The sequence below is a fragment of the Saccostrea cucullata genome, unplaced genomic scaffold (genome assembly GCF_032062105.1).
Source record: "Saccostrea cucullata isolate Sc308-1 unplaced genomic scaffold, CSIRO_AGI_Scuc_v1 ctg3323, whole genome shotgun sequence".
In the NCBI taxonomy this organism is placed as follows: domain Eukaryota; kingdom Metazoa; phylum Mollusca; class Bivalvia; order Ostreida; family Ostreidae; genus Saccostrea; species Saccostrea cuccullata.
The window spans coordinates 27,258-52,957 of record NW_026930025.1 but is presented as its reverse complement, the minus strand read 5'-3'; the positions used below and the strand labels follow the sequence as shown (position 1 = coordinate 52,957).

Genomic DNA, 25,700 nt, shown 5'->3' with positions numbered 1-25,700 from the left:
CTCTTTTAGGAACATTGTTTTTTGGCAAATTCATCTTAATAGAGGGTTAGTCTTTCTGATTTTCTTTCTCTTTCTCTCTCATTTTCTTCTCTCATGCTCGCTTTCTTTATCTGTATTTTCCTATTTTTTCTTTCTTTCCCTCTTTTTCCTCTCATATTGTTATTTTTCCAGCTAATCCAGGAGACCCCTGCCTGCTTGCTAAAAGTCTTCCAAACTTTGAACTACGGTTGAAAGTTTTTAAAATTGACCCAAGAAGAGGAGATAAAGCTATATGCGACAGATATCTCATTCAAGAACCCGGAGAATGGTTTCATACTTTAGAAAAAAATGAAATGGTTAACAACAAAACAGAATTTTATGAATGCGGAACACATTATGGTATCTACATGCAAGGTATGTTATAAAATACAATTTTGTAAATAAAAGCAAAAACTGTTATCAAAGAACTTCTAAATAATTTTGGCAACGTTTTATATCCTGGTCATTATTCTATGGGGGGCATTATTCGTCTTTACACTTGTAATTGCTCTTTGAGCAATACGCCCGGCTTAAAATGTTGATTTATATATAAACAGATCTAAAAATCACAAGCATTTTACCCAAATGTAATATTTCGGATATTTCAGGCAATCCTCCAACAAAAGAAAATGAAGTTGTGACACGTACAGCTTGTGTCATCCCACGGTGCACAACACACTATACCATTAAAGTGAAAAAATGCAGTATTTTTACTGCTTACTATTTACCACAACCCACGTCATGTGATCAGGCATATTGTTTTGGTAGGTATTCATAATAATTTCATTTATATTTATGTTTATTATATCTCCCGAATAATATTTTCAATTTATTTGAATATTTTATCCAAGATAACAATTTGAAAACTGCCATCAATGACAATAACATAATGTTTTCTACTTCATTGTTTTTCTTTTTCATTAAGTATTTTCTTATGCCAGTTTGAAAATTTTCAAAAGGGTTATACACTTGGTTTTAAAAGAAATCTGAAAAGTTCTTGGTTATAATGAATAATATTTTTTTAAAAATATTTTTTTCAACTGGAGAAGTATGAATATTTTATAATAATTAAACATCAGAAATGTATATGCTAAACCTTGAACTATACATATACTCTAGGCTAATGAAAGAAAATAAGCCTTTGATATCAAAGATTACTTTTATCATCTTTAATTAAACGCAAACAATCCAAACATTAAAAAAGAAAATTAAGAGGGATTCAGAATGAAATAAATCCAAATATATAATGTAAGTTTATAATGAAAATGAATTCTATTAATTTATAGATACTTTAGCATAAAATGTTTTACTACTATAATAATAAACAAACTTTTAAAAAAATAGTTTACAATAGAGTATGAAGATTTGTTAATAGTAAGAATTGAAATGCAGTCACAAAGTCTCAAACAAATCTTACGTTACATTTACAAGGAAGCATATCTTTGAAGTTGTTGACATAGACTCGTTAATTTAAAAACATTGGCTAATTTTTGCATAATAGGTTTTGCCTTTCTTATAATTCCATATATCATTGAGATATTGGCATTTCTTACAACGTAGTCAGTGCTTCAATATACAATATTTTTTATTATCAAATGTCTGTGTTCTTTTCTCTTAAACCGTCAATCGCTAAGAAACATTCTGTACATGAATGTCTTAAGCCCTCCTGAATCAGGAAAATACAATTTTGTGCAGTGTAGACCTGATATAAAAATCTCACACTTTTTATGTATATGTTTACTTTTCAAACGATACATAGGATTTACAGATTCATAATTGGATTTTGTAACGATTCCTCTCATTTGTCTATTTCTATTATGCATAATTATTCACTCTTTATTTTTATTTACAGGATTTGGAGTTAATGGTAAGTTCATTGCGAATTAACGAGGTGGGATCCTGATATTTAGAGTCTTGAATTTTTTTGTTAAGTATATTTTTAGTTTCTACTCACATAACTAAATTAAAAATAAAACCTAAAAATGGGGGGTCAATATGCTTCTTTTGGCTCCGCAGTGCATTTAATATAACCTTTTCGCTCTGAATTTTCAATGTTTTCTTTCCAATATTTTTATCCAAAAAAGCATTGAACAAAATAAACTGTAAGTCCAATCATGAACACATTTAAAAATTCTGCCTTAGAAATAGTTTCAAAATGTTTCGCATAAGCCCATATATGACCTCTCTGCACCTACAAAATGTGATTTTTCTGTCATTGAAAATCAGCTGTTAGCTGAAAGAAGAAAATGACGAGTAAAATCTACAATAGTTTTCTATACTGAATGTACATGTACCGTAATAAAATAGCTTTACTTAAACTTTATTTTTGAAAGGCATTGCACCGAATAAAACAACGGAAAAACCATATGTTGAACCTAAGCTTGTTAAGGTTAAAGGCAAAACAGATGGTGACGAAAGTTATCAGAAACTCGTCTTTCAATGTCAGTTTAGGCCAATCAGAAATGACGTCAATAGGGTGCTCTATAAGGTGTTCTGGTACATCAACAATCACACTTCAACCATTTTCGCCAGCAAAGCCGTTCCTGAAAGTTCATTATCAGAAACATATCTAGAGGGTAAAACAGGACTTAACTCAATCAAACTTGGTGTAGAGGTAAGAAAAAAAAATATTTCTGCATATTGTATGTGCATTTATTTATTGAATTACTCAATAAAATATGTTTAAAGTATAAGTATAAAGTATTGGAAACTATATAAATATTCTGTTTTTCTACAGATTTCCTGTAAAGTTCGTCTTTATTATGATGCTCAAGGTCCACCAGGCCCATCGTCTGAAAAAAGTCAACATTTTTTTGCTGGAATTCAGGTGATGAAATTATATTCTTATGATAAAATGCATTTTAGCCAACTATTATATACATGTAAGTCCATTTCTAAATCTTTCATTTTATTTGAAATGTTGTTTAGGATTCTCCATGAGCTGTTTTACGGTGGCGATTCAAATTAAATGCGTGTGACACAGTAAAGTCTGTGATAATCAGAAAATAAATTCCCTCTAACTAAAACACGTGCAACATACAAATCTAATTTTAAAGTAGAGCACTTAATTAATTCTTAAGTAGAGCCTTAAATTAATAAAGACATATAATGTGCTTTTACGCTAGTTACATTTAACATATACAGTGGAGCCTCATTTATCCGGACGCTTTAGTTCCTAGTTAATTTGTTCGGATATGTGAAGCGTCCGGATACCTGAATAACCAAATAAACAAGACAAAATAACATTTCTTTACTTCATATAAAATCTAGTTAATTAGTTAAAGCAATTTTTATTTTGAATTTAAAAGTTAACACCGTTAATGTTCCCCTTCTCGTGATATATATACACACATATTTAATATGCATTCATATGTACATGTATATGTAATTAATCCGGGTCTTATGGTCGGTTCAAATTTAGTATGAATGATATGAATCTACGCAAAGTTTACATCATTTATTTGAAAAATCCACGATAGTAAAATACAGTTGATCAGTTGAGATTTTGACACTCGCGTGAGATGTAAAGGTCCCAAAACAATATAGCCATAGTTTACATCCTCTGATCATGTCAGAGCATTATATCTGATTTTGAGAATAAGCTCCAAAGTATAAGAATTTCAATAACTCTGACTGACACTTTAAACAAATACTTCAATACACAAACTAAAAAACAGACATCGAAAATTTACTTCCAAAATCATCACCCGATCAAATGCCTGACAATTGACCATAACCGACCAAAACAAAAGTACAGTTGCTTTATCCGTAAAAAAGCAAGCAAGCCTTTAAATGTAACCACCATTGTTGGGAATTTTGTTATATTTACATATAGATGATTAAGGGCTTAAAATAAAAGGTAGACATAAAAATAAGAGAATAATACGCATATTTAAATGAGTATTTTGATATTCTACATGTATGTATTATTAAACACATCTGATTCACTAGACAAGGAATCAATTTTCGGTGTTTAATGTACATTGATAATCTGATAGGAGGGATAATTCTTAATGACATAAATGTCTATTATTCCTTTATAATTTTGCCAAGTTGAAGTGTCTTTTTTGTCCAATTTTGCCTCGCAAACTATGGTTATAATTGTTTGTATTTTACTTTTAAAATACATTTGTTTTGGAAAACCATTAAGATTCAAGCAACATTTTATATGAGTGACCAGAGGGTTTATAAACCTTAACAAGTGCTTGAGCAATTCAGAAATGATGGCATTTTGAAACTTTCATTGTTTCTCCGCACCATCGGACTTCGACGTGTCAGATTCTCGCGTGTCTCCTAGGAGTTTTGGCGTCCATGTCGACAACAAACAATCGGAGGCGAGACCATCAGACTTTGCTGTCACCATCGGGTTTTGGAGACTTTGGACCCTTTCACAATTTGAGCACGAGCAGAAGCGAAAAAATTTTCGTGCGACCGAAAAACTTTGATTTGGATCGTAAACTGTTGCTGAAATAATCGCATATGAAAAAGTATTCGTACGAAATTCGCACGCTCTAAAGCGACCGTTGTGCATTAAATCTTTGATATATGTGACTGTTGCACAATAAAAGTGAGTGTTGTAAGATAATGCGAAAGGATCGCGCGAGTTGTCAAGTGATTGGAAGATTAGACGTGCACCAATGCGATTGGACGTAAGACGCTCGTGCAATCATGCGTTTCATGGTACAAATGATCGTGCGAGTGAGAAGGGGAATATATATATATATATATATATAGAGAGAGAGAGAGAGAGAGAGAAAGCACAGAAAATTCACCTACGTCTTTCATGTCTGTCGACGACGAATACCGTAAGTAACGCCTGCATGATCATATGTCTTTGCTGGAGTACGAGTTGTATTGAATTCAAAAATTCAGTATACCAAGCAGACGGCGAGGAGGTATTGGTGAAGCTGCATATATGGTCAATTGTGGTCCAAAACAAAGATGCTTATACAGCATACTTTCACATATACTAGTGGCAAAGAACAGGAATTCTAAGCTGATAAATCGCATAATAAAACGTTGCAAGATTACATGAGACACGTTGAGCAACAGTCTCATGGTCGCAAAATCCACGCATATAGCTCGGCAAGAGCACGTGCGAAGCTAAAATATTCCGATCGCAGTGTTGTAAAGTGCTCGTGCACCAATTGTGAAAGGGTCTTTGCGTGTAATATTATTATAATAACTTATACGTTGATTTGAAAAATATTCTAAATGTTTTGTTTCATGTCGGTGATTTTTGTTTAAATTTCATTTCTTTTTTAGGTTTCGTTCCGTTTTGATTCAGTATATTTCGTTTTTATTTCGTTTAGCATTTTACAGATAGCCTTTAAACATTCCAGAACGTAATTACCATTTAATGTTTTTTATTAAAAAAAATGAATAACTGAATAAAAGGTAACCATATGAATGTAATCGATACCATTAAAAGCATATGAAAGTTAATTACTTAGTATATAGAATTAATTTGTAGAAATTAAATTTTATATAATTCAAAATGTTCATGTTTCTTTAAATTTTACTGTTGTAGCCTTTGAAGCGGTCCTACACAATAATAAGAGGAGACGAAAAAGAATCACAAATTGAATTCAAGCTTACAGTGCCATTTGGTTGTACGTTCTTCAGTCCAACAGATACAGTGCCTGTGGAGTGTCCCCTTTCTGTGGAGCTTAACACGCCTGATTATTTGAAATGCAGTCAGGGAGTTTATGCAGTAAATATGTGTGGGAGAAAAGTGTCAAGTCTAACCTGGAACCAGACACAAAGTATTTCAATAAAACATAAAAACAACAACAATTATAGAACCGTTAATACGTTTGAAGTACATCTCAAAACAAAAGTTAGAGAAAACGGTGAAGAATTTTGGAATAAAATTGAAGTACCAACGATATATGTAAGTAATTAATTTTATGGCTTTACCTTTTTTTTTAATATGTATATTCCCTATACAGAAATAGCGAAATCTTTCAGATACATGTCATAGAAGACTCTGCAAGATGGAAAGGGTCAACTTGCACTGCTGTTAGTGATCCACACATGACAAGTTTTGAGAATGTGTATATATATTTTTTTTTATTCTTTAATGATATAATATACTTTACCTCATGAAAAATATGTTTAAGAATATATGAAATTAAAAAAAATTACAAATTTAATTTTCTTTCAGTAAGTTTGAAAGTCATAGTCCTGGGACCTATATACTTTACAGAAATATGGATGAAGCAGGAACCGTAAATGAGGTAAAACAAAACATTATTTCAGTTGCTTTTATATTCATAAAAAAGAAAGTATGAAACGCAAATAACTAATATAATTATAGTCTTTGGATAGTCCCTACATAATCTTCAAAAGTGTAAAAAGTTCATAACACTACATGTTGACCGGAATGGAGATAGTATTCACCGAAGGGTCTGTGCGCGTCCAGTGGCATTGTGACGTCACAAACAACCTCAACAACGCTGTAAACAATGGTTGCAACAACCACAGACAGCTATGTATCTGAACATGAATTTTTTTATATACAAACCTATCGCTGGATTATTTTTAAACGTTCGGACGTCTTACACATTGCAAAACTCGAAAAGGTAAACACAGAGGTTACTTGCTGTATCTGGGCATTTTTTTAAATTTTTTTTTATTTTCAACGTCATGCAGCCTTCAATAATCCGGACTATATAACAAAACAATAATGTACTATTCAACCCCAAACAAGTTAATACTTGTATAATGTCACAACGAAATGTACTTTGTTACTTTTTGCCTTGAATACATGTAAGGCATTAATTATTTTAGATTATGACTTGTTTATGTTTTTCTCCGACTTAAGAAAGCTATTTTCATTCTTCGTATTATTTTATGTTGCTTATTTCTATTTTTCAAAGTTAATGAAATAACATCAATAATTATTTGAAATATTCAATAAGTATATATTTTAAACCTCACTTCGTTTTGAAAATTTTCATTCCTAAATATATTGGCCTTTTTTCGTGAAAAATTGTGTGTTTGCGTAGGCAAACGTCTAAGATCGTGTAACGTGTAGAGACGTGTTCTTGAAGGATCGTTTATGTAACAGGTTAAATCGTGCGTTAATCGTACAGAATCGTTCGAATAACAAGATGTTCATGTAATTAAGTTGTCAACAGCTACTATAGCACCGACGAAAAAGATAATGAAATTCTCCGCCAAATCAATAGGCGTATAGTATCTTTTTGAAAAGCCCGCGCTTTTTAAAAAAGTTCGCGTACATAAGCATTCAGCAGTGTATGTGCACAAATTCTGTATTGCATTTATACGCTAATATAAAGATAAAATTAATATCTTATTCGTCTTTATATTTAATTCTCAAAATAATATAGGTTTACATTTCCAAAGACTGAGATGTTAAGAATATGTGTTTAAGTATCCTCATTATGACTATTTTGTCGATCGATAGCATCAATCAGCTTTGATGCTGTTTGGTCTTTTCTTTAATTTTTCCTATGGAGCTATTTATAGTAAGAAAGGCGATCATGACGCATGTAGCCGGGACTTTGCTTTTAGCATATATATCCCATTTAATAAAATATATGGAAGAAAAAGTCCTATAATGGGAGAAAATATCCCATCTGACATTTTTTTCTCTCATGGGAGAATGCTGGGATAGTTTGTGGGACTGTAAATCCAATCATTCTCCCATGGGATTCTTAGTTTTAGGACTTCATATCTTAAGAAGATGTGGAGATGTTTGAGAGTTCAACACGACCCCCTGGAATACTGTTAAGAAATTCCACCAAGTAATATTAAAATATTTTGGATATTATAATTAGAAATAGTATAAAAGTCTGGAATATGTCGTATTCAGAGTTAAATGTCGTACTGTTACTAGTGATCGTTTATAGAGGCACCAGAAAAAAAAATACTTCTACATATGTAATAAGGCCTTTAGGAAAGAAGCAATAACGCTTTATGAAAAGCCACAATAACGCCGTATGAAAACACCTTTTCGATTTTGTAAATACTAGATGATCTTAGTAGACTTTCGTAGTTACCGTAGTTTCGTTGTTACAAAATTTCGAGACAAATGTGACGAAAATATGCAACATTTTTATGCTTTTACTTTAAGATCCAGATGAAGGTCTTTACTTGTAATAAGGGATACTACAAATGCGCCTGTGCAGTTGCAGTCAGGGCGGCATCAGATGTATTTGTTATAGACAGATGTCCAAGTACATCCCCAAGACGAATTGGGTTCCAAAGCTGTGTGGAAGACCTTTTACATGTTGTTAAAAATACTAATAATGAACATCAATACGAGGTATTTTAATTCTGATATCGGTAGATTAAAGTACATAATAAATATGCACTAAAAATGGACAGCTTGACGTTTGAGCAATAATGTATAAAAATGTTAAACGTCCTTGTTTGTCAATTTTGTAGATTCATTTTCCTTCCAAAACTTATCTGGAAGTAAGATTCGGTACAATGGGTGGCTATGATACCCTCGAATTAAGTGTATATCCGTCTCCTGCTGACGAAAACAAGTCTGAAGGTCTATGTGGTACGGTTGGATTGGAGGCATTAAGAACGCCAGCCAAAGAGACATCAGCTGTACCGATATCAACATTTACATCTTCTTGGTCGTAAGTTTGAGGTTATATAATTTTTAGTATTTTGAATATAACAATAAATTCATTTTTTTTCTTAATGAATGGTATTACATTTTAAGCCAAAAATAGCATTAATTGAAAGAATACTTTTATTAGTGTAGTGCAAAGACAAAGTTGGAAACTTCATGACTGTTATTCGCCCTAATTGTGTGTAATTTCGTCTCTTCCATTGATTTAATAAAGTCTTAATAGGCATTATTTGAGATTTTTGTTTTAATATTGTGCTAATCATAAAAGGTCAACAATTTTTTTTCTTAAAACTTCAAAAGATTTGCTTCCATAAATCAGCTCTGAATTATTAGAAATAAGGTGTCAATTTAAAACTTTTATCGAGATGTACAAGATGGTCGTGTGATCAAATCCATTAAAGCCGGAGGGCTTAATGGCGCATGTAGATTTGATTAAATCAAATGTTGTCGAAGGTCTTTATTGTACATGTAGATTTGGTTACATGTCAACCCTTATAAATTACTTCCCAATAGAAGTTTAAAATGATATTACGTAACTATATTTACATTTGTAATTGATTTATTTTAAATTGTAAGGTACTATAGTTTACATGTAAACCCATAAAATGTAATATTTTTCAAACCTCAAATGTAAAAAAAATTAATGCGTCGAACACGTTCTGTGAAATAAAGTAGATCGTTTATGAATAATCAGTCAATTTATCGTCACATGACGAAGTTTTTTTTTAAGGAAAAAAATTGCAAAAGTAAATGTTACTTATTACATGTCACGTATCTTCACGATACATTTTTGCTACCAATCTAAATATGCCGATTTTAGAAAAATGAACTTTAAAGCCAGACAAATGTTTTCTCGAAAATGTTTTGATAGATTTTTGTGACACTCTAAGGAATTATCTATCATCTCTTGAAACTTTTTTTGTATTTTTTTAATTAATTTTTTTTTTCGCTTTTTTTTTTTGGTTTAGTTTAGTTTTGGGATTTATTTTGGGGTGTTTTTGGACTTGTTTACCTCACATCGGGTTGCCCGGAAATATTCTCATAAATAGCTCTAGATAGAAACATAAATACTTTCAGGTCGGATACATTAGATACATGTATATATACATGTAGAATCTCCTATGATTTCTAGTTGGGTATGATTTTTATCTAAACAGTTGTGATTTTTATCCCCGAGCTGGAGGATAATAACACAAAACGAGTTTGATAAAAATCTTATCCAACTAGAAATCGTGGAAGATTCTTCTTATGCCATGTTTTATACCATACTATTAATGTTTTACACTACTTTTATATAAAACTCCGCTTCATTTTACATCACTCTAACCAAAAACCCATGGTGACGTCACAATTGTTGGATATGAAAAAAAATATCCAGTGAGTCATATCAAAAGGATAAAGGGGTAAACATTGGATAAATAAAATACGTACGATGGCACTCGAAAGGCATAATGGATTTTTTTTTTTTATTCAACACTTCCTTCCTACGATTTCTCTTCACTTGTAAATAATTTGTTGAAACACGTAGAACTTTCTTTCATCCAATATCAAAAAAGGGCCTGGTCCCTAAAATAAGGAATCTTAAGGGGGCCAAAAGTTTTTAAAATTCTATAACTATTGACAGTTTGTGTCACATTATTAAAACAAAGGTAATCAACAGAACAAGTTGCAGCTGGTGAGAACATCAAAAGTCGTCTAACAGAAAATGCATCATCTTTTCGTTGTTTTGGACACGTTATTGTGTACATTGAGTTACAAATGGGGTCCAAATTTATTTGTCGTAGTCAGAAAAGGCTTATTTCTGTAGGTATTGACACATATTAAAATGGTTTGAGTCAATAATATTGAAAAGAAACATTGAGGACTTCTCATATCATTGTAAATCGAATATTCATCAGAAGTGTGCTATTTTTCACAAATTTATTTAATTGATTAAATAATTTAATTAATTTAAAATTGCTATCATCATGTTTTTACTGATTGGCAAGTTTGTCAGATATAAGAAAGCCCTCAAGCAATTGGTATAAAGAACTATATGTGGTATATTGCATATATTTGCCCCCACAAAAGTCCAATTTTGAAAACTTCCTGAAATGTGCTGAATTCAATAAATTATATGAGAAATATAAATTAACAGAAAATATTATAGTGTCAAAGCAGTGTATTCACAATTTTTGTTTTTATGACGTCACAAACTAGTCTGATTTTATATCCTTTTTCAGAAAAAGGACAAAATGGACAAAATTTCAACAATTTTAGCTTTAAAATTTATAGAGCGCAAGTTTGTTCAGGAACAATATTGACATATTTCATTGATATTATCATTCTACATATTATATCAAAATATTGATCCTTAACACACATGCGCTCGGTGTTTTTTACTCAAAATATCGACGAAATATGTACATTTTTCTGTAAATTTCATAAAAAACTGAAATTTACGTAATGTTTGTGACAACATTACGTACATATGGCGTCATTACGTATGAAAATATTCAGTGCTTTGAAGTCAGCATATACTCCCCTGTTTAAGAACTTAATTAAATACATCTCCCTCAGAATTTGATTGAGGGGGGCAAATATTGGTTATTACCGAATAAAGTTCTTTGATAACGATCAACCAATGATTATTGTTGTCCCTTACATCACCTATCCCTGGTATTAGATTTCCTGATATTTAAAAGCTTATTTAAAAGCTTGTAACACAAACTTTTAATTTGCACACAAAAACTAATCATTCTTGTCCTAACATTATTTAAAGCAAACCAGAATCTGCCTTATTCTTCGAATACCATAACATTTGGAGTACATTGTAGATGATTTAAATATAAACATTTGAAATGCAATTACGTAACTAAAACAGATGGAGAAATAAAAACTGCTCAATCCACTCAGATTTAACTAAAGTTTTAACTAAAGGTGCTTGTGGACAGGACAACGCCTATTGCTTATTTAAATTTTCTTAAACGTTTTCACATCCCTTTAAGTTTATGCGTTATTACACAAATTAAATACATTGACGTATTAATGAATTTGTTAAACTTGTCATTTTATATTCTTTCTTTATAAAAGAGGGTGGTTTTAGTTGTACTGTGGTCAGTTTTTTTCACCTGTGGGGGCTCTTTAAATGCAAAGGCGCCCATTAAACGACTTTCAACGTAAAAAAAATCGCTGTCTAATGATGTTTACATAAATTTCATTGCTAAAATTAAAGGAACTCTTTATTTACTGTTGTTGGGTCTTTGTCTTCACTGGACTTCTTGTGCAAGTAAACTTTGACTGTCCCATGCAAGATATTGATCAAAGGAATCTTACATCAAACAGCCAAACACTGCACACGCATTCGTTGCATTCAACGATAAGGAGTAAAGTCTAAGTAATGAATTTAATTGTTTTGGAATTTAGACAATAGTGCTTTTCTAATTTATCTTGCATAAGCATGCTGATGACTTTTACCAAACTAAGCCGTCATAGTGTTATCATATTATGACGTCATATATGCAACTAGGACATAATGTTTACAACATGTTTAGATTTAAATAAAGCACTATACGATACAGGAGGTGTTTTTTATATTGGTTTTACATTCTAACCTGAATCAAGAAATAAAAAATTATTACATTTTTTTATCATATGAATAGCAGCACTGAAATGTTCTGAATTCGTATACAACGTCAAATGCAAAATCCCAATCTAGAACAATCTATTATTTCTACTAGTTTATCTGAATAAGCATATTTCCCGGTTAGGGGAAAATAGCATTATTTTCTTGCGAATGACTTGTCAAAATTGTTTTCTCCAAAATTCTTTAAAACACAAATGCTAAAAAAAAAAGACGGTCTGTCGGTCCACCATCTAGTTTCCGTTCATTTTCTTCACAGAGGTTACACATGTTGAAATGAAAATTAGTACTAGTATACAGGTTTGTCATAAGAATATCTATGTCAAATTTTGTTTTGGATATGACCGGGCCATTTGGGACAGAGTAACATGTATGCCCCTTGGACTAAGAAAAATTCCAATAATTGCAGTTTCCGTTCATTTTCTTCACATATTGAAATGAAATTTGTTATACAGATTTATCAAAAGAAAGTCTAGATCAAGTCCATCTTTGGATATGATCAAGCCACTTTCAAAAGTTCTGTCCCTTGTACTTAGAAATTTCCAGTAATTTGGGGAAGGAGAGCATAAGTATTTTACAAACATTTCTCGTTTAATTTGCATTACAGGGATAATTATTGGTGACAAATTCTAAGAAAAGAAATATATTTAAAAATTAATTCAACATAATCAATAAAACGTGATAAGCGATAAAGTTAACCCTTATTATTCCACGCACGTTTTAAAAACTTTCTTTTAAGGTCTAAAATGTGCCCCAATGTCAATAAAGCTTTTAATCCATATAATTTTTCAACCGGGATACATAATACATGTATAAGTTATTTGTTACATTATTTGGAAGAAGAATTAGCCAAATTAAGAGGGCACATCCATCTTTGCACATTAAATACGCATTCAAAGTTTTGGGGGAAAGTTTAAAATGAATCATTCTTACTTTTCAAAAAAATATAATAATTGTTTTATCTTTCAGTGTTCTTCACAAGGACAACATGCTTGAGATGGACATCAAAAAATTACAATCATTTCCAAGGTCAAAGAATTCTCGAGATCTTTGTATTTGCAAGAAACCAGATACGTATGTCGCGGGTAATATCATTGATACCCTGACATGCACAAATGAAGAAAAAGAATTAATAACATGTGAGAAGGATAATCGAAAATCAGTTCAAAAGGATATTTGTTATGAAAGACACAGCAGAAGGAAAAGGTCCACAGATCGTCTATTCACGTATATACCAAACAATTATGTTCACCCCAAGAGGAAAAGAGCAAAGGTAGGTGCATCAAGGAAAATAATGCACTTTACCGGTACGGTCGCCATTTTGATACTACATGTATATCCGTGCGTTATATGGCGCGGCGTAAAAACTTACCCCCCGTTCACACATAGACGCCGTTTCTACTACGATCAAAGCTTTGTCGAAAGCGTGGTCGATCGTAACAAATCGTAGGAGAAATGTCGTGGAGTCGTCATAAGCGTAGTATGATCGCAGTAGGGTCTTCATGATCGGAGAGCTCTACGCTCTCACCACGCTTATTTTGAACATGTTCAAAACAAGCGTAGCGGGATCGTGGCCAACATGAATCGGGGTTAAGTCGTAAAAGGAGCGTAGTAGAAGCGCCGCAATCGTACAAGCAGCGCGAAAGCATCGTAGAGAGATCTTCGTGATCGTAGTAAAAGCGCCTTAAGAGCGTAGGAAATTAATGAGCACGCTCATACAACGCTCCCTCTACGTTTGTACTACGTTCTCACAACGATCTCTCTACGTTCCTGAAGATCCTACGAAGACCTACAATGACCTAACGCCGATCATATCACGACTTATCAGGCAGAAGTTTGTTCTTATAGCGTTGATATTTGACCAATCATCATCTGTAAACTACATGTAAAGGGTGACACTATACTTGATGATCATTTGCAATGGAGACTTTTCACATCTTTTTACAGTTATAATTGAAAATGCCCGTAAACAATGTGGTAAAGGCCGCAAAAAAACTGCGGTCGCATTGCTAAAATCGTACTACAAAAATCTGCGGTTGCAAGATAAATTTCCATCATCACCAAAATCGTACTAGAAGCGTAATGCAATCGTAATATGATCGGCACCACCGTAGCGACATCGCGGTACAGTCATCTAAGTCTGTGTAGCGTCGTAGTATGGTCTTCCATGTCGTAGTGGCAGCGTAGCGTAAACGCAGTAAACACGGCCGCTTGTCGGCAACAGTCTGCGTGATATCGTAGTGGAAGCGTATTAGCAACGCGTTTGACGTAGGGACATCGTAGCATGGTCGTTACGAAGACCATAATTTGCCAAATTGCTCTATTTAGACGCCGATCGATCTGCCCCGATCCAAAACTTTTTCAGATCGTCGCTTGTTCGGTATGATCGCCGTAGAATCGCAGCTCTGTGTGAACGGGGGGTTAGCAATGTATCAATTATAACGAGCGACGCTATATTTTGTTGTGTAATTAAGAAAGTATTGAAGGGAGAAAAAAATTATCTCAATGGGTTTTTGCATTATTAAGGAGGCTGGGAGGCGGTTGTCCCCAATACGTACAAAAAAGATTAAAATACATGTACGTACAATAACTGAATTAAAATACCTCACCATGATTACCTTAGTAGTTGAATAATTCTGCGCTAAGACTCAGAGCTGTAACTTAATGTGTCGCTATAGAACTTTATATTGTATCTTTATTTTTACAGTTTTAAATACGTTTGTTATGGGTGATGAAGGGGGTAAATTTATTGTCAATATTTAACTATAACTACAGTCTTAGTTTCGCTTTTGCATTCTTGTTTTAGTAGCGATGTTTTTTAAACTGCATTGTTACAACACGAAATGTAATAGCAACGCGAAATGTAATAAACCTGGATTATAACATATTGCGTAATTACATTTTGAGTCGAAATCAACGCAGATTGTAATAATGCAAAATGTACCAACACACTTTTGAGAATTATTACATTTTGCGTTAATATACTTTGTGTCGAGATCAACGCAAAATGTAATAACCGATTTTTGGATTATTACATTTTGCGTTGTTACATTTTGCGTCAAGTTTTAGCAAAAAGCAGGAAAGCAAAATGTAATAACACTTTTTTCGTCACCAGATTGAGTAAAATTTTCAATAGTGTATTGGCCGATGAAAAGAAACACAATTATTTTGAATTGAAACCGAGACGATAATTCTTTGAAATTAATTTATAGAAGTTCGTTTCAGTAAGTTCCCATAGACTATGAACTTTCATTTATGATTATAAAGAGTTTATATAATCCCAGTAGGGGAAATATTACACAAGAAATTCTTTTCTCAAAGACAGAGTACCGATTAAGAAAAATCTGGTAAACACTGGTGAAGGACCCGATCAAGCAGCGGAATAGCCAAACCGACAATTGTTATTCGGGTTTCATATAAATAAATCATGAAATACAATGTAGGAACAAATAAATATTGAATATTAAGGAATTCGTTTTATTTATTCGAAAACAATCATTGTTGTTGATATTAAGTAAATTACCTTTAAAATACGATTGAAAACGTGCAATGGCATTATTTACATATACTTCCGGTATCTGTAAAAGTAGAACTTCGTTGATGGCAACTGAAAATTCAGGATTTCATTTACTTATTTTTTTGCGATTGAATTTTTTGCGATTAAGACTTGATCGCAGAATTTCGCAAAAAATAGCACCCCGTAGAAAAATCCAGTTATATATGTGTTATTGGTTGGAAAGAACGAGTGCACTTATGAGCCCAGGCAAAATGAGAAAAAATAAACATTCAAATTAAGCAAAATTTTTCATCCCAAATCATTTATTGATATCTAAACCGTAAGATTCAATAAATTTTACCGCTGAAATTCACGAATTTACAAAGAACAAAACCATAGAATGCGGCAGGGGTCAGTCGACGTTTGTGATTTTCTATGATAAATCGAGAACGGTCATTAAACTTGTGCGAATGACAAAAGACGCATTATACATTTATAAAACTTGTGTGAAAGGAGGAAATTTGTACACGATTAGGCTGGTAGTTAAAATATTTAAAATGTACAAAAAGTACAATGTTTTTCCTATAGCAAGTGAGACCCATGTTGAACCCATGTTGACCCATGTTGAACCCACTCGTGGAATAAATTATTTAAAATACTTATAGTCACGTGAGTTCTACCCCGATAAACATTCCTCAAAGGTGCTCACTGTAAAACATCGGCAAGTTTTTTTTATCATTTAGTCAAAGTCGCGCCGTTTTGAAATATTTCTATGTTTTATATCTTAGATTACGGTAGGGTAAAGAGAGTTTAGCGCCATTCATAAAAAGACAATGAAACAGGTATTGAAAGCCACCTAAACACTCCTTTTAGATTTCAAATTCAATGAAACTTTTATTGTGTATATTTTTTTGAAATGTAAGAGTACCATTTTCTATGTTTGATTATCATGGCTACAGGCACTACACAACTTCTTTCAATTTTTAAAACAGATATAGCACAAAAAACTTACATTCCACTACACAGCCAATTGTGCCTAACGTTAATTTAACATGAAAATAACGTTAATTTAACGTTAAATATTTAACGTTAAATTAACGTCAATCGAGCTTATACATGAATTTAACGTTAAAAAATTAACGTTAATTTAATGTTAACCTTTTTAATGTTAACTTAACACGAAAGTAACATTAAACTAACATCAAGCTTACGTTAATTTAATGTTAATTGAGATTAACACTAAATTAACGTTAGGCACAATTGGCTGTGCGCGAATTGTTTTATTACATTTTGCGTTGTCTTCAGTGCAAAAATAAAATAACGCAAAATGTAAGAAGGAAAAAGCACGTTATTACATTTTGCGTCGAGATCAATGCAAAATGTAATAATCTAAAAATCGTGTTATTACATTTTGTGTTATTACATTTTGCGTTGATCTCGACGCAAAATGTAATAACGCAAAATGTACTAAGCCGGGTTTATTACATTTCGTGTTGTTATTACATTTCGCGTTGTAATACTGCATCCCGTGTAGTCTCAGCAGTACTTAACGATTGGTTTAGTATCCAGTGCTTTGCAATTGAAATTTCAGGGTACTTTACATCGTAAATCCAGGAGTACATGTATGTTAAATTAAGTGCATCCTCTGTTTCAAGAAATCCAAGATGTGTCTCTTGTGTTAAATTTTTCTGCCGATTGTTACATAGATCTCCGAACAAGACTCTTCTCACTACATATTTACATGTTTTGTCCTTCCACTTATTTAACATTTCCATAAACAGGGGTCACATTATCGCTAAAATTCCCATGAAGTTCAGAATTTTGCAGCCAGTCTATTAAAAATTTCCATTCAAAGAAAACAGTATACACTGTACAAATCATCGTAAACAAGGTACACGCTGAATCATTGTTTACAATCATATAGAGTGGAAATCTTTCTCTTCACGTCTATATCACAGCACTGAAATAAGTCAAAATACTTGATTGGTGTTTCATACCTATTTCTATCTTTAGAGAGCAATTACCGTTGTCATGACTGAACCTGAAGCAAAATTATGGTGCGAGAATTTCTTGAATAACTCTCCTGGATTTGTAGCATGCAAAGCTGTACCCAACATGAACATTGAAAGAGCAGTGGAAATCTGTGTTTTGGATATTCTGGTATTATTCGTTGCAATTCTCTTTTCGGATCAAAATTCTTATTTGATTCATGGGGATTACATGTACATAGCAGAGATCACTTTTTAGAATCAAACAACTTATCAAAGAGAATTGTTTTTAAAAAAAAATCTGTTAACCATCATAACTGAAATTGTCATCCGTGTACTTTCAGGCTACGAATTCAACAGTATTTGCTAGCGCGCCACGAGAAAGTCTAAAGTCATCTTGTTTAAAGGAACTCGATCAAAATGAAACTCTTAGAAATACTTCTGAAAATGGAGAAAATCTAGCAGAAAAGATTTTCTCCTTAGCGTGTCCAAATGATTGCAGCGACAATGGCATTTGTAGGAACGGTATGCTTTTTTCAAATTCTGTTAACCATATAAAACAGTAACATAAACTAAACGACCCCGATACTAATGTATTTTCTAGTTACAAAGCAAATAGAATATCTACCAAATATCTTTAAAGAACTGTTCTAAACAGGAAAACAAAAAAAAATCGGCAAACTGATATACTTTAAAATCATAAAAGGCTTTATTCAACAAAGTATGCGTTCATACTTCACATAATATGTATTGATTGTGACAGAACTTGCAATAGGTAGAAAATTTTAGACCTTTTCACATTGACCTTAGAATTTTACCCACTTTCAAACAAATTTTTATCTTGGCCATTAGTGAGCAGATAGCACCAGGGATTTTCATATTTCACAGTTGTGTGTAACAAGACCTTTCTTTGGATACCAACACTTTTAACCTTTTGACCACGACCTTTGAAGCTTAACTTCCAAATGAGAAATTTCAATCCTCTCCATTAACTACTATACGGGGAGTTCAGTGTTACACAAGCACATCTTATTTCAAACTGCGTTATGTATTATGATAAACCAGAAGTCTCTGTCGAGACTGTAGCTCTACTGGTTTATACTTAAAACAAAGGAAGATAAAAGTAGCAGTTGCGACTTGAAACTTTAAAACAGCAATAAATAGATAAATGATCCTTGTCACTCATCAAAACAAACACCGATGCAGAGAATTATGTATCTTAGTTTTGACCAAAACTATAGGAGGAGTACATGTAGCATTTTGAAAGAATTTCAAAGGAATTTCTATTTTTAGTAACCATGGCAATACCATTCATCGAAATCAAAAATTGATGCACAGAATTATGTATCTTAGTGTAGTCTACTTGTGTGCCAAGTGATATTGAAATCGAACCAAAACTGTAGAAGGAGTCGCATTTTGAAAGAATTTCACAGAAATTTCTATTTTTAGTAGCCTCGGCAACACCATTCATCGAAATCAAACACCGATGGACAGAATTATGTATCTTAGCGTAGTCTACTTGTGTGCCAAGTTATATTGAAATCGGACCAAAACTGTAGGAGGAGTAGCATTTTGAAAAATTGTTTACAGACAGAAAGACAGACAGACAAACAGACAGACGGACGGACGCATTACTATCGCATAAGCTCTTCTGGTCTCTGACCAGTAGAGCTAAAAACGAGCTGTAGCAGTCTTTGAGCACAAATAATAACTTTAGACCTTTTCTAAGAAACTATGATAAAATTTCTCATAAAAACAAAATCTAATTATGCATCAATCTTTTTTAAGTGTGCTATATTTGCGTGCCAATGAAGTATACATATTTTACTTTAAAATGTTTTAGCGTTAATTTTCTATTATGAAATTTAAGAAAATTGAAACACGATTCATCAAAATTAATACTTGTGTGGAAAAATCGTTCTTTGCAAAAGACGTCTCTTTCTCTGTCGCAGGGGGGAATTAAAAAATTAAATTATGATCCTTTCTATTTGAAAACAGGTACCTGCAATTGCAGTGAAGGATTTGGAGCCGGAGATTGTTCCATCAATCTCAATGATCCACCGGTGGTGTTTGCTGTCAACTACGAAACTGGGGGACTTTGTGATAAGTTATATTGCAAAGTTGCCGTTGTTGAGGGAGACCAGTTTTTAAATAGACCGGAACTGACATGCAAAATGAAACGTTTCGAGGTATATGTATATTATTTCCTTAAAACTTTGTAAAATAAAAAAGGTGTCCTATAAATTCACATAATAACAAAAGCAAAGATATATTTATTAGTCTATAAAAAGGTGTCTCAATTAAAAAAAAGGTTAAAGTAAACTCTTTAAAAATTACTCAATATATAGATATTGCACAAACATAAAAATAAAGGTTTGCAGAAAATTACGCAGACACAATTATTTCAGATACTTTATTGCGTAGTCTGAAGAATAAGGAATGTCGTTTAAATCACTGTGCTTTATATTAGTATGTAAATAGTCAAAGATGCTTACTTAAGGAGAGATAATATATACATTTTTTTGTCACAAGTTTAGAAAAATGGATAATTCTTAGAATTTTTCCCCTAAGAACTGGAAAATGAAATAGGCTTGGATAATATTACTAATATTTCAATATAATTACAGAAATGGACAAAACACACTCAGAAAAGGTTTACAGATAAAAACAAAGGATGACTGCGCTTAACGCCGGTTTTTGGGTCTTTTTCAATTTCTGTTGTCACATTTATTTTGGTTTTTATTTTTGCCTTAAGTCATTTGTTATAGAGATTAGTCTATGCCCAAATGAAATGCAATGTCATAATGCATGGTTATAAACTGCGATGCAATAAAATAATTCGTTGTTTTCTTATCCCACTTCTCTGCAAATATCGGGAAATTTGACTTATCTGCCCTTTATTGAAGGTAAAATTTATAAATATGCACAAGAGGTGGAGCTAATATTGTAATGAGTGGTCTAAAATTAGAATAGTTACTGTATTTATATTTGGTGCATTTCGCTCTCTCTCTCTCTCTCTCTCTCTCTCTCTCTCTCTCTCTCTCTCGACATCTGTTTTTCACTATTATTTTTTAATCATTCAAATAAAGAATATAACTAATAACATCGACCGGTAGAAGTAGCCATTGATAAACAACAGCAATGGCTGATGATAATAATTCGCTTGTTCGAATATAAGTACCGATTAGCTCAGTTGGTAATGCACAGAATCAATAATATTGAGGTCCGGGATCGAGACCCGCTACATGTAACAACAGTAAGACGTACTTTATTTTTCCCTTTTTATAAAAAGAAAGAAAGAAAAACACCACAATTATACTAAAGGTGTTTTTGTTTCTTTTAAAATTATTTTTCCTCATAAATTAAAGGGTTGAGGATGATGTGATTTCATTGTTATTTACTGGGTCTTATTTTGGATGTTCATGTTAAGCAATGGTTCAAAACATAAAAAAAGAACTGTTTTTTTGTAGACTACGAACATGTAGAGGCATATAATACACTCAAAAATACATGGATTAAATATAGTAAAATAAAACGCTTTTGAGATAAATATAAGAATAATCTTATAGATATCTAAGAATAAAGAGAATAGCCCGTGGCTCGATTGGAATGGATTGAAACAGATATGGACAATCACTATCGCCCAGCAGAATGCGTGTTTCCTTACAAGTCACGTGATGGAATTTTAGTATTCACAGAGTTACCTGGGTATAGAAGTCACGTGGTTAATTATAATATTCAACAGGTAACAACGTGGTCAAAATGGCCTGTTTACTATAGATCAAAGTGAACACACGAAGAAACAGTTTTTTCTCTTTTTAACCATGAGCGCATGTTTGTCTATTGATCTCCTTTTAATATGAGGTAATATATATAAATATACAACTACCATAAAAAGGAGAACAATAGACAAACATGCGCTGACTATGTATTAAGCCTGTAAAAACGTGGGCGTACTCGTTATCCTATGGAGATTCCAGAATATGCGATAATCCCTCCCTATAAAAACGACTTCGAACTTCGTTAATACGAACTTTTAATTAACGTAATTACACAAAGTTGCAGTTAACACGTTGGCCATTTCTACCATTAAAAGAAAAATATTCATTTTTAGAATTAATTATATCGCAATTTCTAAGTTTCCTCAAGTGCAGTCATCCTTTCAGAATATGTTACCTTGGTGCTAAAAGTGTAATATAGACTTAAGAAAAATATACCAAGCCAGGTGAATTTTATCAGGAAAAGCAAAATGGTAAAAATCAGTCAGTGTGATATTGCTGATTTTCTGTCATTTTGTTTCTGTTAAAAATTTCTGAGAATTATCCACTTTTCTAAACTTGTGACATGATATTAGGTCTCCTCCGAAGGAAAGAAATTGTTAGTATCATCTGTCCTGAAACAAATTAAAGATATACGTGCATGTAAAATACAATTACTCAGTTTTACTGCAAGATATATTGTACGAATATATCCAAGTAACATGCTAAAATACACACAAGGTACATGTAACTTTAGTCTTTCTTTCTTTTTTTTTTTTTTAATTCTATTATCTATATTATGTAATGAATTATTCATTTTCTATTAACGATTGTCCAATTCTTATTATACATATATACATGTATGTGTGTGTAGTTGAATGTATTTAGTTCTAGAAATTTCAATTAGTTTCTTATTTTCATGGGTTAATAGATGAACATGAATGGCACAGCCCTGGAGTTAGAAACAACGTTAATTCCTGGAGATCACAACACGATCGGTGATATTCGATGTAAATTTCCTCACTCTATTTCAAAGAGATCGGTATCAAAGACAGCTTTTGTTACTGGATATCACGTTTCTGTCAGTAATAACAAAAGAAATTTCAGCGATGTCCATCCAATATATATCTTGGATTCCACTTGTCAAGACACGGTGAACGTTTCTGGTCAACTTCGGTTTGCTTTGAAGGTTACACCATTTTCCACACTTTGCTAGAACATTGTTCCTTATTGAATACTCCTGGTATTTTAATCATGTAGAATATCCTGATTTTGCTTAGAACGTTGCTGAATATAAGTTAAAATTGTATGCACTGTGTTTTGCGATGCAAAAAAGTTATATCTTTATGTTTTAATGTATTTTTATAGAAAGTCTTCGCTATATTATGATCAATTTATTTTTAACAAAACAATAGTGTGTCAGCTTTAAGAAGTAAAAATTACCTAAATTTGATTTTCAATAATATCTTCCAAATGCAATTTCTTCAAAAACAGGCGGGGTTCTGTTTCATTCATGGTTCATGCTTAGCGGATGGATTTCAAAAGGGGTGCTACGAATGTGATGTTCTCCGAAACACATTTGAATGGTCATTTCGAGGAGATGTCAAAGGTATTTTATGAACACTACTGTTATTAATAAAAGAATGCACTTTTCAATTAGTATTTACCTCTAAACTATTGAAATTTAATTAATATCAAATTAATTTGAACTACAATCAAAGCAAGCAAGATGACGAAAATCAAAATTATATTATATAATTATCTACTATAATATGTTTAGGCTGTAAAGTGGAGAAAGAGAAATCAGATTCAAAGCTGTGGATTATTGCAATAGTTTTCGCCGTTCCTCTCCTAGTTGCTATAACTTTACTGTTTCTTTATATAAAAAAGAAGAAGGAGAGGTAAGTATTCTTTAAATTAAAAGAAAAACGCCATGTTTCCTCAAAAAAATACTTTGACACCACTGTGAAGTAAAACTGACGAAAAATTAAAATTATAAAGAAAAAGTACATTATTGACACATTATTTAACTCAATTATATGCCGAGAATAATGATTCATATTTATATATGGAGATACATGTAACGATCAGTATATTCACGCTCAGAAGTCCATTAAAGTAAAACAAATCGGGAGCTAAACAAACACGGACCTTTAAAAAACAGTCGGGTGCCATGGAGGGGTAAGCATCCCCTGTCGATCGTTACATCTCCGATTGCTACTTATGATCGAAGAAAAACGTCGAAATCCGTCATCATACAATGTACAAATAATGACCAAACAATTGTATAGCAACAAATTAATGTTCTATTGTTTAACAGAAATTTAAAAATCTGACCTCTTTATTTCTTTCAGAGTTATTCATGACAACAGCATGTTGGCTGGACCATCATCAGACACTCCAAAATCTATGAAATATAATACAAATTATAAATACTGACTCAGAGAAATACATTTTTGTTTTATGGAGAAAACAAATTGTAGTGAAGTTTTTGTATCCGAATATCCAATAAATTGATTATAAAAGCTCATATCGTTGCTTTCTATCACGTTGAGGTTAGAGGTTGAAAGGAACAAAATATCTGCATGTATTATTTTCTCTAGAGAGGGAATCAATGCTACAATGTAGCTGTACTTTGATTGTTCATCAAGGTAGTCCGATCCTCAGATTTCTCAAATCAGGCGTTTAAAATACTCACAAAAAAATTCCTGAATTCTTTGTCATTTCAAACTTTATCATTAATTATATTATACTGGGTGGTATATAAAAAAAATATCAAATTTACATTCACGAAAGTGAATGCAAACACTTACATGTAACTTGTGTTTTGGGATTGAATATTGATCAATATATTTTAGGATTAAAAAAATTATAGGTATCCAGGTGAATTGTGGAATAAGAAGATTTAAATTCCAAGGTTCATTTTCATTTTGAGAAATTTGAATAAAATGAAAAAGTAAAGAGTTACCCTTCCTGGCTATAAGGATCCCATCACCTTACGCGATTGCCTCTCTCTCTCTCTCTCTCTCTCTCTCTCTCTCTCTCTCTCTCTCTCTCTCTCTCTCTCTCTCTCTGCTGGGCCCACTTGTCAATAACGTGTATTTTAAATCATGTCAGTGTATTGTTGTATTTTGATCCTGATAGTGCATCTTAGGTGTAGTCAATTCCAGGTTGAGGATGCAAAAGGTGACGTCATTTAACTGGTGAAAGTTTGATGCAAAATCCATATTTCATTTTTCACAAGTACATGAATATCATTAAAGGCTAAAAGATGGTTCTTATAATGCTCTCTGACCTAAATTTAGATATTTTTATCTCACCTGAGCCGAAGACTCAATTGACTTTTTCTGATAACATTTTGTCCGTCGTCAGTTCATCCGTCTAGCTGTCTAGCTGTCCATCTGTCTAGCTATCTAGTCATCCGTCTGTCTGTCCGTCTGTAAACTTTTCACGTTTTCGACTTCTTCTCAAGAACCACAGGGCCAATTTTGACCAAACTTGGTAAAAGCATCCTTGGGTAAAGGAAATTAAAATTGTTAAATTGAAGGGCCAAGTTCCCTCACAAGGGGAGATAATCAAGAAAAAAACAAAAATAGGGCGGGGTCAGTAAAAAATCTTCTCAAGAACCACAAGGCCAGAAAAGTAGACATTTATGTGGAAGCATCCTATGGGAAAGTGAAATATCAAACCAAATGGACAACCTGTATATTTTATTTCGAATTCCAATTTAAGGTCCGTAACTTTCGATTTCTGTATATTCCAAATTTATCCGAATGATACTTTACTATGATGTTTACCAAAAATGCACGAGCGCCATATTCAGTGTAAAGTTGTGTTCTACATGTTTTAAGTGAAAGTTATTGAAAGTACCAGACATACATCACGGTAATTATCTATTGATTGTTTATTACATGCTGCCGGCTGTTTATATTTACTTGTTTCGTTTAATTGAAGTAGGAGTTTCTAATAATATCAATGTTTACAAAGTTAAATGTAAGGAGCGCTTTTCATGTCATGATTTCTATGGATAAAAGGTTATATTATGTGTACATTTAGTATTGAGTATTATTATTCATTATGTTTAAATTTATTTTGTAGTCAATCTATGTCAGACACATCGAAGGATTTCTATGTGAATATAAATAAAGGACATCGAATTGAACCTGTACTGTCTTTGGTACTAGAGAACACAACATTGACGTGA

General features: G+C 32.4%; 1 protein-coding gene across 1 annotated transcript; it reads left to right on the top strand.

The window, feature by feature from the left end:
- The first annotated feature begins 332 nt into the window (after positions 1-332).
- Positions 333-25,700, top strand: LOC134282741 (uncharacterized). Its single transcript, XM_062765142.1, has 18 exons — positions 333-393; positions 627-782; positions 1,871-1,885; positions 2,352-2,632; positions 2,756-2,845; positions 5,549-5,911; positions 5,989-6,074; positions 6,185-6,257; positions 8,120-8,311; positions 8,434-8,636; positions 13,224-13,527; positions 17,764-17,910; positions 18,083-18,263; positions 19,737-19,927; positions 22,428-22,685; positions 22,991-23,105; positions 23,277-23,397; positions 25,595-25,700. The coding sequence occupies exons 1-18, from the start codon at positions 333-335 to the stop codon at positions 25,698-25,700; spliced, it is 2,943 nt and encodes a 980-aa protein (XP_062621126.1).